This window comes from Oreochromis niloticus, unplaced genomic scaffold, assembly GCF_001858045.2.
Source record: "Oreochromis niloticus isolate F11D_XX unplaced genomic scaffold, O_niloticus_UMD_NMBU tig00007819_pilon, whole genome shotgun sequence".
In the NCBI taxonomy this organism is placed as follows: domain Eukaryota; kingdom Metazoa; phylum Chordata; class Actinopteri; order Cichliformes; family Cichlidae; genus Oreochromis; species Oreochromis niloticus.
Genome location: NW_020328784.1, coordinates 40,687 through 54,332, shown reverse-complemented (window position 1 = coordinate 54,332; position 13,646 = coordinate 40,687). Strand labels below are relative to the sequence as shown.

Sequence of the window (13,646 nt, the reverse complement as noted above, 5' to 3'; positions counted from 1 at the left end):
GAAAGCAAGGGAAAACAGTATTAGCATTAGCTGCTAAATGTGCACTTGAGAACAAATTTATTGTGAATTCAGCTGCGAATGTAGAGTTTCCAGTATTTAAGCTTCCATTTCCAAATGTTAGCTGCTCCTGTCTGTCTCTTTGTCACACACACAGACTGAAATGATTCACAGATTGTTTCATCATTCTGACTGCCACTGTGACTGTGGAGATACAGCATGGGAAACATACACATGGCTGACACATTAATAGGTACACAGTGACCACTATCTCAGGTACACCTGTGACCTAATAAAGTGTATCTAAAGTTACAAAATGTTGTCTCTTTCCAAATATTTATGGACCTAACTGTAGGTCCACTTTTAATGAAACTCTCAACATGACTTATCAGTTATCATTAATGCTCCTTGGAGACCCCGTACATAAATATCCATGTACTATCCAGCTAGACTAGTGTGTCTATCCCTGAAAATATTCCTGCATGTAGTGCTGGGCAGTATGGAAAAAATATTTATCACGATATGAATTATTTTATATCACAATAACGATATATATCACGATATACCACCTGACCCGTGGTCATCTAGAAAGTACGCAGTCTGTAAACAGCGAGTGCCGAGGGTGCAGTCTTTGTTTGGAGTTACCATAAAGTATGTCGCAAATCCGGGTGCACGGACAGCAGCACCAGCTCGCAAACCACAAGACGGAATTTCTTCACGAAAAATATCATTTTTTTTAATACTTTATTTTTTCTTGCATAAAGTTAAGAGCATGTACAGTTAGAAGACAACACTAATATATTTGCCACAGGCTATTTAACCCTTTAAGACCTACCATAGAACCAAGACCGCCAGAGCTTATCTTTCTGTTTTTACATGCTGTAGTGCCATTTGTGGGAGTATTTCAAGTTTCCATATATATTTACAACCGTTATAGCCCAAATTTTAATAATATGTAGACATTAAGTAAATAGTAACTTCATAAATTGCAAAAACTTGTTGTTTTGGTTTTTATATATATTTCTAGTTAAAAAAAATTTAAGAGGTGTATTCCTCAAAACTGTAAATACAAAAGTTTCCAACCACGAGAAATTTATTTTGAGTGTCTTCATAGTTTTATTTTTGAGATACACTAATTTTTATATACTACAGGAAAAATGTACATAAATATTATAATGCATCAAAATAAAGTATTTCCAACAGCGTAATTTGAGTTCTAAGCATCCCAGAAATGATACAGGAAAGCACAAAGTAAAACATGACTTTTAAAAACACCAACATAGGCTTTTTGCAAAAATGACGTCACTTCCAGTTTTGGGCAGGTAATGGCGGACAGTTAGTTCACGCTGACATATATGCCAACGTAGGAAGTCTTATGAACGTCGGCAAAGCGTGTTTCTGGAATATTATCTTTTTGTTGCTGCAAGTTTGGAATATTATGTTTTTGTTGCTGCAAGTGCTTCTTATGCAATTTTTGCAAGTTACATGTGCAGTTATATGTGGAAGGAAACCATGACCTAGGACAAGCTAATGGCATAAGATGTAAGTACAAGTCCTCCGGTTTCACATGCAAATAAAATTATTGCGCTACCTTACGTGGCTACAGTTCTACAGGGATTTAAAAATAGTTAGGTAAAACAGAGTGTGCCTGCTCCGACTGGTTGTAAAGGGTTAATTATATAGTTTATGTAATAATTTATCAAATTTGGGTTAGTACGATATAAACGACAGAAGACAAATGGCACGATAGACACTTTTCTATCCTCCACACGATATATATCGTCATATCGCCCAGCACTACCTGCATGTGTAATTGTTCATGTCTCATCTGCAGGAAACAAACAGGAAGTGAGTGAAGGACACAGGACATGTTTCCAGCTCTTCCTCCTCTATCAGACATTCTCTCCATACCTGAGAGTGTCCAGTCTCCAGCCTGGTTCCTTCAGTCCAGCCGACAGCAGCTTCATTCCTGAGTCTCCTGGATGATTGTAGCTCAGGTCCAGCTCTCTCAGATGGGAGGGGTTGGAGCTCAGAGCTGAGGCCAGAGAAGTACAGCCTTCCTCTGTGATCAGACAGCCTGACAGACTGCAGACACACAAAACAACAATCCATCTGTCAACAATCGTTTTCTCTTTGTCGCAATAACATGTAACAAAGAGAGCTTCTCCACCTGAGCTGTGGCTAAGGTGCTACCAGCATGCAGGCTCGGTGTGTCTCACTCAACAGTTACACTCGTCACCCAGACTAACACCACTCCACAAGTTCACCACTAAGAGGCGCTAAAAGACCACATACAGTGAGATCATCACTAAATGTCTGCTGTGTCTGAAGGTGACTTGGTTTTTTACTAACTGGCTACATGAGCATGATTAGCTGCAGTTCCATCTTTGTAAAAGAGACTCAGCATTAGAGCCAAACAGAAACATTTCTACTTTTTAGTATGTTTTTTAGTAGAAATGTTTCTGTAAAAAATTATTTGATATTTCAATGAAAATACTTTTTATCAATTGTTTATAAGTCAAGAATAATAGTTAAATAAAAAGAAGCGACAAATCAATAAACACTCAATAAAACCTTGTACAGCTAAAACTCATGTAGACAATGTCAGGGGAGGAAGTAAAACTAAACCTTTGACACCAGAGATGATAACTACCAAAATAAAACAGGAAGTTAATAACAACCATGAGGGGAACACCTGAGTGAACCTAGTAAAGGGATGTAGTGGAGCACTGACGGAAGTAAATAAACTCAAAAATACAAACAGTAACTAAAACTAATGAGAGCTGATGGCAATGTAGTCCGTGCTGTAGGGAGAATGGACAGCCATACACGTTATGTGTCTGTGAGCAAGAGGAGGGAGAAAAAGGGGACTGGAAAAGTAAGAGTTGTCACCGAGCAGAAACGGGAGCTGGAAGCATGTAAATATAATAATAACCACTGCAGCCAAAAAGAGTGCCTGATGAGCCCAGTTGTAAGTAAGCTATTAAGACTCGACTGTACACTGTGTTTGTGTTTTCCTCTGAAACAATAAGTTCAGTTGGAGCAGCCTTTCAACGCCTCTCTCTCGCAAGCAAAGTTGACCCAGACAACAAAGTGAAGCTAGTTTTCGGCTACGAGCCCGACATGAACCCGACATATTAGCCAGAGGTCCCTTTGCTACGGTTCGGACCCGCAGATGTCTTTTATATATGCACAGAATAGTTTTCTATACGAGATCGCTGCAAAAAGTGCAGCCTTACCTAATGTCCTCCCTACTGTTACTCATTTTATATTAAGATTTAAACATCTAGTTGGAATTGGTATGGTGAGTAACCTTCATAATAGTAATAAATCACACAGCAATAGTACATTCATGTAGCTGTAAAAAGCATGATAATATATTAAGTAATCCAAAGTATTCTGTTACGTTACTCAGTGAGAGTAACGTAACAGAATGCATTACAAAATACATTTTGGGGCATGTATTCTCTAATCTGTAGTGGAAAACATTTTAAAAGTGACCTTCCCAACACTGTGAAGATGTGAATCCAGTGGGTGGATGGCGGCATCACCATGAAGGATCAGTGTGAGAATACATCATCATCCACAATGAAAACCAGTCGCAGCTTGTGGCTGCAGTTAGCTGGTTTGATACTTAGCTTGGAGTTAACTCAGTAGAAGATAGAATGCTAAACTGTCTAAACCAGGGGTGTCAAACATATGGCCCGTCGGCCAAATTCGGCCCCTGAGATAATTTGATATGTCAGTTATTACAGTATTTTCAGGCTTGCTGATATTCCATGCCAACAGGGCTGGGACTTTATTCTGATGGACACATTATGTCGCCAATCACATTAAGAGACAGACTGGGATCATGCCACTATTTAAAGAAAGGGATGGGGGCAAACGTTCAGAAGAAAGCAAGCATAGTGGTACAGGCCAGGTACACACAGACACAGGTTTAAATGCAAGCGTGTCAGGACAAAGTGAAAACACAAAATGAGCAGCATCTGGCTGAATTTCAGTGATACTGGAGACGGCAAAGCTGAGTGCAGAATTTATGAATTAGAAGCTGGATAAAGTGATACCCATGTCCGTTCTCTTCTTAGTGGTAGTAGATGCATAAAATTAAGACTAACGAAAACACTGAATTAAAATTGCTTCCCTTAAAAGCACCAAGTTTACAATTAAATTTCTAATTATGATCTTCAGCACCCAACACCATGACTATGTACATATTGTCAGGCGTGAGAATATTTGTGTTGTGTGCTGTGGATTCAACTCTGCAAACTCATCACTATTTTCATCATCAAGTTTCTACTTAGACAGCAACAAAACAGAAAGCAGTTCCCAGGAACTACTTCTTGTTTTAGAATCTTTCAACATAAGAGTATGTTGCACATCAGAACACCTCCACATCTCCTCTTATTAAAGGATTACCTTATTATTAATTTGCTATTTCTGCCAGTTGATTAAAAAATGTTTGATCTCACCTGAGAGTTTCCAGTTTCCAGTGTGGATTCTTCAGTCCTTCAGACAGAAACTTCACGCCTGAATCCTGCAGGTCATTGTTACTCAGGTCTAGCTCTCTCAGATTAGAGGACTGAGAGCTGAGACCTGAGGACAGAGCTTCACAACTTCTCTCTGACAGGTTACAGAGACTCAGTCTGAAAAATAACAGCAAAACAATTAAAAAAAATACTTTTGATCAAGTGTAATGAGATTATATAACATTTAGGAATATTCCATTCTCTTTTTGTCTGGAAAGTAATGAGCAACATGTGGAGACAATCAGAGAGAGAAGAGAGAAGTGAAGAGAGAACAGAGCAGTAAAAGAACACTGGATAGTTCAAATTTGACACATTTTTGGTATCAACAAAATGTGTCAAATTTCTTTATTTTGTAATCGTTTCAGAAGAGTTCATGATTAAAACTTACATCAATAACCACCCAGAAAAATTTCAGAAATGCCGACATGTATTCAGTGTTGAACAAAGTGACTACTGATTATCACTTAATAGCTTTATAGACTTTTCAGACACCAGCACTCATGACTGTATTTTGGGGGTTATTTTGTTAGTTTTTTTAGTTGATCGCACTTGCTTTTTACCAACAAGCATATAAGTTAAAATGTACTCACAGAGCTTTGTTGGAGGCTTTGACCACTGGCAGCATTCTCAGAAGAGCCTCCTCAGAAGCAGAGTATTTCTTCAAGTCAAACTCATCCAGATGTTCTTCTGATGACAGTAAGATGAAGGTCAGAGCTGAACACTGAGCAGGAGACAGTTTACCTGTGGAGAGACTTCCTGAAGTCCTGTATTGTTGGATCTCCTCCACTAGAGAACGATCATTCAGTTCATTCAGACAGTGGAGCAGATTGATGCTTTTCTCTGCAGACAGATTCTCATGGAGCTTCTTCTTGATGTACTGAACAGTTTCCTGATTGGTCAGTGAGCTACTTCTTGTATGTGTCAGCAGGCCTCGTAGGAGAGTCTGATTGGTCTGCAGTGAAAGACCGAGGAGGAAGCGGAGGAACAAGTCCAGGTGTCCATTTGAACTCTGTAAGGTTTTGTTCACAGCACTCTGGTAGAAAAATGTAGGATCTATTGTTTTAGATTTCTGGGAAGTTTTTTGTTCTTCCAGCAGATTGAGTCCAGAGTTGATGAAGGTCAGATGGACATGAAGAGCAGCCAGAAACTCCTGAACACTCAGATGGATGAAGCAGAACACCTTGTCCTGGTACAGTCCTCTCTCCTCTTTAAAGATCTGTGTGAACACTCCTGAGTACACTGAGGCTGCTCTGATATCAATGCCACACTCTGTCAGGTCTGATTCATAGAAGATCAGGTTTCCTTTCTGCAGCTGATCAAAAGCCAGTTTTCCCAGAGACTCCATCATCTTCCTGCTCTCTGGACTCCAGTGTGGATCTGTCTCAGCTCCTCCATCATACTTGACCTTCTTCACTTTGGCCTGAACCACGAGGAAGTGGATGTACATCTCAGTCAGGGTCTTGGGCAGCTGTCCTCCCTCTCTGGTTTCCAGCACATCCTCCAGAACTGTAGCAGTGATCCAGCAGAAGACTGGGATGTGGCACATGATGTGGAGGCTTCGTGATGTCTTGATGTGGGAGATGATCCTGCTGGCCTGCTTCTCATCTCTGAATCTCTTCCTGAAGTACTCCTCCTTCTGTGGGTCAGTGAACCCTCTGACCTCTGTCACCATGCCAACACACTGTGGAGGGATCTGATTGGCTGCTGCAGGCCGTGTGGTTATCCAGAGGCGAGCAGAGGGAAGGAGGTTCCCTCTGATGAGGTTTATCAGCAGCACATCCACTGAGGTGGACTTTCTAGGGTCAGTTAGGATTGTAGTTTTGTGGAAGTCCAGAGGAAGTCGACACTCATCCAGACCATCAAAGATGAACACAACCTGGAAGTCTTCAAAGCTGCAGATTCCTGCTTCTTTGGTTTCAGTAAAGAAGTGATGAACAAGTTCCACCAAGCTGAACTTTTCCTCTTTCAGCACATTCAGCTCTCTGAAAGTGAATGGAAATATGAACTGGATGTCCTGGTTGGCTTTGTCTTCAGCCCAGTCCAGGGTGTATTTCTGTGTTAAGACTGTTTTCCCAATGCCAGCCACTCCCTTTGTCAGCACTGTTCTGATTGGTTCATCTCTTCCAGGTGAGGCTTTAAAGATGTCTTCTTGTCTGATGGTTGTTTCTGGTCTGTCTGGTTTCCTGGATGCTGTTTCAATCTGTCTGACCTCATGTTCATCATTGACCTCTGCAGTCCCTCCCTCTGTGATGTAGAGCTCTGTGTAGATCTGATTCAGAAGGGTTGGGTTTCCTGCTTTAGCGATCCCCTCAAACACACACTCGAACTTCTTCTTCAGGGTGGATTTAAGGTTACGATGACAAACAGCAGCTGGAAGTTCTGAATAATAATAATAAAAGTACAACTTCAACAATCATATTTTACAAAATGCTGATGACATTTTCTGACCCACTGAGAAATGACTGAACACACTGGTGTCATAAGTGTCTCATTTATCTAACAGGTTAAAACCTTAAGTATCCAAAAAGAATGAATCTTTAAAACATGTTTCTCCATCTCTTTTGACATTAGTAAATGTTCATCCAAAAGTTTAAATCTTTAGATAAATCCTCTTACGTCTCTGCAGACGGTCAGCCAGCTCCTGCTGCTTCATTCTCCTCAGGAAGTCCACTGTGATCTTCACAAATGCCTCTCTGCTGCTCCTCTGCTCATCATCCTCCCTCTGAAACTCCAAGCACTGAGGCTTATTTGGATTCAGAGCCTTCTGGATCTTCTTCAGCTCGGTCTTCACAAAAGTGATGATGTTGTCCTCCAGCAGCTGGAACAGGATACTTTATGAATGAGCCACCACTCTGAACTTCAGTCTCCACAACATCCACTTCTTTATGATCAAGGAGCATATCATCCATGATCGCGTCACCAATTATAAGTTTGACTTTATCTGATTAACTGAGACTTTGTCCACAACTCCATGATCCCAAAATGTTGATTCTGTTCATATGAATGCAGCGATTTCAGTGGGAGAAACATTTCACTGGTGTTCAGAGCTGAACTACCAACAGGTTGATGATCGAAGCCAGAAACCTGGAGATGTTATAAGTGACTGAGATGATCATACAGCCAACTGGTCTTAAAGGTTCACTCTGTTTACACATACAGATCAGTGTTTAAGGTTTGACTCTCACCATCCACTGGAGCATAAACTGGGTGTCATCAGGACGCTACAACACAGAACAAACACCATCCCCACAGACACAGCAGCCAGGGAAGCAGAAGAACTTCACATCCAGAGGGTCCTGAGTAAATATGAATGCTGGTTTGAGGGCGGAGTCAAGGAGGCCATTCATATGAAAAGGGAAAGACCATCTCTGAATGGAGGAGGGGCCTAAGGGTGCATCTCTCACCATCTTACAATGCTGTGATTGCAGCGTACCAATGATTAAGGAACTGACCTCACAGTCCATTGTTCTTTCAGTGCTGCTGGTTTCAGTCATTATACAAATGTCCTGTTTATAAGGCTGGAAACCTGCAGTCAGCTGAGACTGAAGACGTCACCTGATGATGATCAAACGTTTCTCCCACTGAAAACGTCCAGATGAACAGAATCAACCTTTTTGGGATTTACTTACCTGGATGATTGAGCATCAAGACACAACTCTGTGACTTTTCTCAGTTGAATAAATCCTCTCCTCCAGGTTTGTTTACATCTACCAGCCCTGTGGCTCTGCCCAGGGACAATAATCTATGTGAGAGGTGGAAAGTCATACAGGTGTCTGCTCCTGCCTTCAGTTATTTTTATCTACTGTGTGTCAACTGGCTGAACCTACTCCAGCTGTCTACCATCCCCCTAAACTCAACAATGACTTAGTGATCTATCCATTCTCTGACCAAACACATCCTGCTGCAGGATGTTAACATAGCAGCCAATGATGATCCCACTCACTGTGAACAACACATTTGGACCTGATTTGCTGCTCTGGTTTACACGTGAACTTTGACTGCTGTCACCAACTTGAGAGGCTCTATAGAAAAACTGGACTTGTCCAAAATCATAAACTACATTACAAGGACAGCATTGCTCAATCAACTCTAATTACTATGGCCATTTTATCTCTTCTAATTAAGGTACAGACACTCAAACTTGCTGCTTTCAGTGAGAAGTCAAATGTCTGAATATGAGCTGGAAGCTGCTGAGAGTCCTCCTCCTTCCCATGGGGTTTACTTTCTCTACTACTTTCACTATAAACACGCCCCTTTCATGCACCTGCAGAGGGCCACCAGCAGATGGAGCTGTCTTTAAACAAATCCACTTGGATAGTTAGCTGTAGATGATTTTCTCAGTATGATTGTAGGATTTTGAGTTGTTCTTTAGATTTATTTAAACTCTTATATTGTGCAAAAGTGTTGAGCGACCCATAATTTCTCTGTACTTTTCATAAGAGCAGCCAGACTTTCAGCTAGTTTTTCTTTTGCTCTGCAGGCTTTATGAAGGTGTGTCAGAGTTGTTCTTTGGCTGCTTTTTAAATCATTTTCAGTCCTCGTACAGGAACCTTCTTCAAGCTAAATCCAAGTGTGTTAGACCAGAGTTAACTTGATATGTGTGGGTGTGTAACTCTTAGAAGCTGATTGGCTGCTTTTTATGGGGGCTGGGTCTTTGGAAAGTGAGCAAACCACAGTTTTAGTAACACACCCTGAACTGCACACTTTAACAAACAACATGAGATTTTAACAGTAATGTAAAAATCCTGTGATTCATTGTTATTAAGCACAAACACATCTATGGCCCCGTTTCCATTAGTAGCTGCTCAGATCGACTCACCACAGGTCGCCACACTGGACTGGATCCACTGGTTTCCATTACAGTTGAGGACCACCTAAGGTGGTCATCTCAATACAGCCCAGTGTCAACTCACATCATTAGTAAGTGCTAATGCTGCTAATTTCCATCATATCTGTCATTGACAAAGTTATTGTAGAAACAGTTATTCAGCTTCATTCCCACTGATCTCGACTACAACCTGTTTCACTTTGGTTTTTGTTTAAAGCCTCGATGTTTAAAACGTTTCCCTGTGATCACATTTGCACCGTCTGATTTCAAAGTTTGTTTTCTTTTGGTCATTTAGTCCACAGAGTCCTTGGTGTCCTGAAAGGGACCTATAAACAAATGTATTATTATTAATATTAATAATAAAGTAGTTGTTGTACATGTACAGACCATAAATATGGAGTCCAGCTGTGTTTGATGCTGCTGGGCAGACTGACCACTGGGAACCTCTGAGCTCTGCTGGTCCACTCTGTGGAGCACACACACACACACACACACGAGGCCACTTTGATTATTGAAATGTGAGTTTAGCCTCTAAAAGCTGTGTTCAGTCACTTTTGCTGCTTCCCTTGTTGCATCTGTATTTGTAGTACAAATAGTACAATAATACAAATGATACTCCAGAGTCCTTCCACTCCTGATCACTGACACTTCTTTGTTGGGTTTTAAACTCTGTAAAAACACAAAGATCATAATTCCCTGAATGACTTCAATGTTTTTCAAACTGAACTTTGATTCTAAAATTAAAGCCGTTTCTCAGTAAATGTACTTGTGATACGTCATCATTCACAGATCAAGTACCTTTCCATTCAAAGTACATATTAAGCCAAGTGTGTAAGTTTACCTCTGAATATTTGTGAAGCGTTCCTTTGTTAAGCTTAACAACCGATATATGAAGCTCGGACATCTGTGTTGTCATTGCTGAGTCTGTTTGTTTGTTAATTCCAACCACCAAACTGTTTACCTGCAGCACAGTTTGATTTTTTTTTTCCAAGTAAAACTGTGAAACACACTTTTTTTCATACTTGTGTTGTTTTGTATAGAAATGACGCAACATTCAGTGTCAGGTTAAATGTGATAGAAGCAGCTCACACTGACATCCATCCTGATAAAAGATGAATGCCGGAAAACCGTGTTGGCATTTATTTGCACTGCTTTCCACCTTGAATGTCTATTATTTTCTGCTTTATGTATAAAAGGGTCCATTCTACAACCTGTTTTTGTGTACTTGTTGAATATTATTATTTCGTGGGCGATCATGGCTCAAAGAGTTGGCAGTTCGTCTTGTAACCGGCTCGGAGAGTCTCGGTCGTTGTGTCCTTGGGCAAGACACTTCACCTACTGCCTACTGGTGTTGGCCTGAGGGGCCGATGGTGCTTCTGTCACTCTGCCCCAGGGCAGCTGTGGCTACAACTGTAGCTGCCTCCACCAGTGTGTGAGTGTGAGAGTGATTGAATAGTGGAATTGTAAAGCTCTTTGAGGGCTTCGAAAAGCGCTATATAAATGCATCCATTAATTTAATTATTATTATTATTTCGTGCTGATATTGCACTTTTTTTTCAGAATCAAGGAGTTGTTGACTCTGCATATAATTGCATTTTTAAAGAGTTTTTGAATATTACTTTAAATACTTAGACTTTGTTTTGCTAACAGTTTATATAAAAAGATCAGTGTTGCTGAACTGTGAAATATTTTGGGTGCAGTGTAGTTTTTGCATACAGGAATAACAGAATAGCTTTAGTGTTTTGTTTTTTTATTTGACTACAAAATGCAGCAAGATATATTTTTAAGAAAGCAGTTTTAGTGATTATAAAATAGACTATATCAGACTCGGCAGATATCCAAATTTATGATATCAGTAGATAAAAAAGTGGTGCCATCTCTGCCAAGAACACAAAAGAGTATTTGTTGGTCCTGATCACATTTTAATCTCATCTCTCCTCCTTGAACAACTGAGTGAAAACACTCTGATAGAAATCTGAGCTCATCTTTGATCAGCATGTGAATGTTAAGCAGCAAACAGAAGTCTAGTTCAGTCTCATTTGTACAGGTTACAAAGGTTTCTAGAGTGCGATCAATGCTCCTGATCAGCTGATCCACACCATCATTTCCTCCTGATCACATGATTGCAGCTCAGTGTGTTCAGGCCTAAATGATGCAGCAGTGTCTCGTCTACAGTCAGTACAACACACAGCAGCAAAGCTCCTACACACACTGAGGACAGTGAACACACCACTGCAGCAGCTTCACGTTCACTGCAGAATCCAGTTGAATCAAATCTCTACATGTTACAGCTGCACTTTATATCTCAGCAGCTTCAAGCTGAGACCCTCAGACCAGAGAATAAATGACTGTTACAGGGTCAAAGGTCAGGGTTCAAACACAGGACTGTGTTTCACTGTTTCAGCATCAACACTGTGGAACAAACTTGCTGTCACTGTGAGATCAGCACAGTCAGTAAGGTGTAGTAAACTCCTCTGATTTGATCCAGCTGTCTGCAGATTCATCACTGTGGTCGGCAGCAGCTTGATCACTGCTTCATGTTTGAAAGGAGCTTTATCAGTCACTTCATTATAGGAACAAGAAGCTCATCAGATCCTGTCTGTGTGACACTGAAGGTGAGATTAACAATGAAAGATGCAGTGTGAGCGACTAACAGTGTGTTATCATTTATATAGAAACTCACAAGAAAAGAGTAAACACACTTGTATAAATGTGTGAATGAGGCGAGTGTCAAATTGATTTGAGTTTGACTTACACATGTTTGCACTGCAGTTTATATCCAACAACATCAAGCAGTTAAATTAAATATTTCATGTTGCTAACAGCTCACCTCTCTGCAGCAGACACAGGCTGGACTTTAAAACGAAGTGGCCAATCTTTAGACGTGTCACTCTTTAAAGACACAGAGCTGGGTTCAGGTTCATGTTTGCATTTAGTTCCTCGTTTCTTCCTGTGAATAATGATGGAGCAGTGATGTGAGTGCTCAGCTGTGACATGGAGAAGAGTCATGGACAGTTAGAGATGGTCATCTCACCTCTGACCTTTGGTCTGGCTCTCATGTTCCCCACACAGAGTGCTTTTAGAGGGAGGGACTCCCTCCTCTCTGTCCTCACACTGATCCATGCTGCTCAATTCAGCTCACACACACTTTCTACCTTCACCTGCAGAGGAAACACAAATCATTCATGTGCACATCAGCTGAAATCCTCCTTTCCATCATGTTGCTGTCCAAATATCAGCTGCTTCTTTCCTGCTTCATCTCAGTGTCAGCTGAGAGAATGACAAACCCACTATGTGTCAACATTTGATGGATGATGACTCAGAAATGTGAAATGATGTTGACCTAAATCTGTCCTGATGATAATGAGAAGCTTTGATGAGTTGTGACTCTCTGAGGTGTCACTAGAGCAGGGGTCAGCAACCTTTAACACCCAAAGAGCCACTTGGACCCGGTTTCCACGCAAAAGAAAACACTGGGAGCCGCAAATACTTTTTGCAATCTAAAATGAAGATAACACTGTATATATTGTTTTTTGTGCTTTGTGCGGACAACTAAAGTAAGTAAAGTTTATTTATTAAGCGCTTTTCACAGACAGGCAGTCACAAAGTGCTGTACACAAATATTAAAATAAACAATACAATCAATAGACATTATACACAATGTAAAAGATCAAATGTAAATAATGTAAAGAATATAAAATACGTAGATCAACAAAAGGCTTGTTTGAACAGAAAGGTTTTTAACTGCTTTTTAAAAGAATCCACAGAGCAACTAAGGTGTGTTGCTTATGAAATCCATGAAGTGCTACAGAGAAAATTACATTTTATTTATGTAATTAACACATTTTGAACTCTTAAAGAAATAAAACAAAAGGAAAGACACCCAGCTGAACTAAAATGATCCATGTAGCAAACAAAAACTGTTGTGAGCTCTCTCTGCTGTTGTGTTGTCGGGCTGTGAGCTGAAAAGCTATGCGTACAGCAACCATGTGTGAAAATTGGTCAATAAAGAGATGCTGAAAAGCGTGTTCATGCAAACATCGTCGGGTCTGCCGTGATATGTTTACAATGAGACTTCTGGTCCCGAACCTCGGCGCACAGCACCTGCAAATCGGGGCTTTCATCGTTACGCAGGACTGTAAGCTGTCATCTGTGAGGCGTGAGCGGTGTTTGTTTTTAACATAGTTCACGGTTGAGAACAGCTGCCGACATAATGTGAATTTGAAGATCCATAATTGGCCTATCTGGGGTTGAAAGTCTCGATAAATGCACGGCGTTTCGGCGGGTACACC

The 13,646-nt window shown here is 40.7% G+C and overlaps 1 protein-coding gene and 1 long non-coding RNA gene across 3 annotated transcripts; both read right to left on the bottom strand.

Moving 5' to 3' along the window:
* Nucleotides 1–1,462: 1,462 nt before the first annotated feature.
* Nucleotides 1,463–5,168, bottom strand: LOC109201572 (ribonuclease inhibitor-like). Its single transcript, XM_019357345.2, has 3 exons — nt 5,117–5,168; nt 4,470–4,643; nt 1,463–2,082 (listed from the first exon to the last, which is right to left on the bottom strand). Exons 1-3 carry the CDS (start codon nt 5,149–5,151, stop codon nt 1,890–1,892), a joined length of 402 nt encoding a protein of 133 aa, XP_019212890.2. The 5' UTR covers nt 5,152–5,168; the 3' UTR covers nt 1,463–1,889.
* Nucleotides 5,169–9,818: 4,650 nt separating this feature from the next.
* Nucleotides 9,819–12,444, bottom strand: LOC112845543 (uncharacterized). 2 transcript variants are annotated; one of them, XR_003218383.1, is made up of 3 exons: nt 12,389–12,444; nt 12,185–12,304; nt 9,819–10,023 (listed from the first exon to the last, which is right to left on the bottom strand). It is a non-coding gene; the product is annotated as an uncharacterized LOC112845543 (long non-coding RNA). The 2 variants fall into 2 exon arrangements; XR_003218382.1 differs by lacking the exon at nt 9,819–10,023 and adding an exon at nt 10,942–11,963.
* Nucleotides 12,445–13,646: the final 1,202 nt, after the last annotated feature.

Bases quoted from the DNA above. Each gene is read 5' to 3' on its own strand.
- LOC109201572 (XM_019357345.2), bottom strand. From the start codon at position 5,151: ATGCTGCCAGTGGTCAAAGCCTCCAACAAAGCTCT. The intron at 4,644-5,116 runs GTGAGTACATTT...GTTATTTTTCAG, and splicing joins AAAGCCTCCAACAAAGCTCT to ACTGAGTCTCTGTAACCTGT. The intron at 2,083-4,469 runs GTGAGATCAAAC...GTGTGTCTGCAG, and splicing joins TGGAAACTGGAAACTCTCAG to TCTGTCAGGCTGTCTGATCA.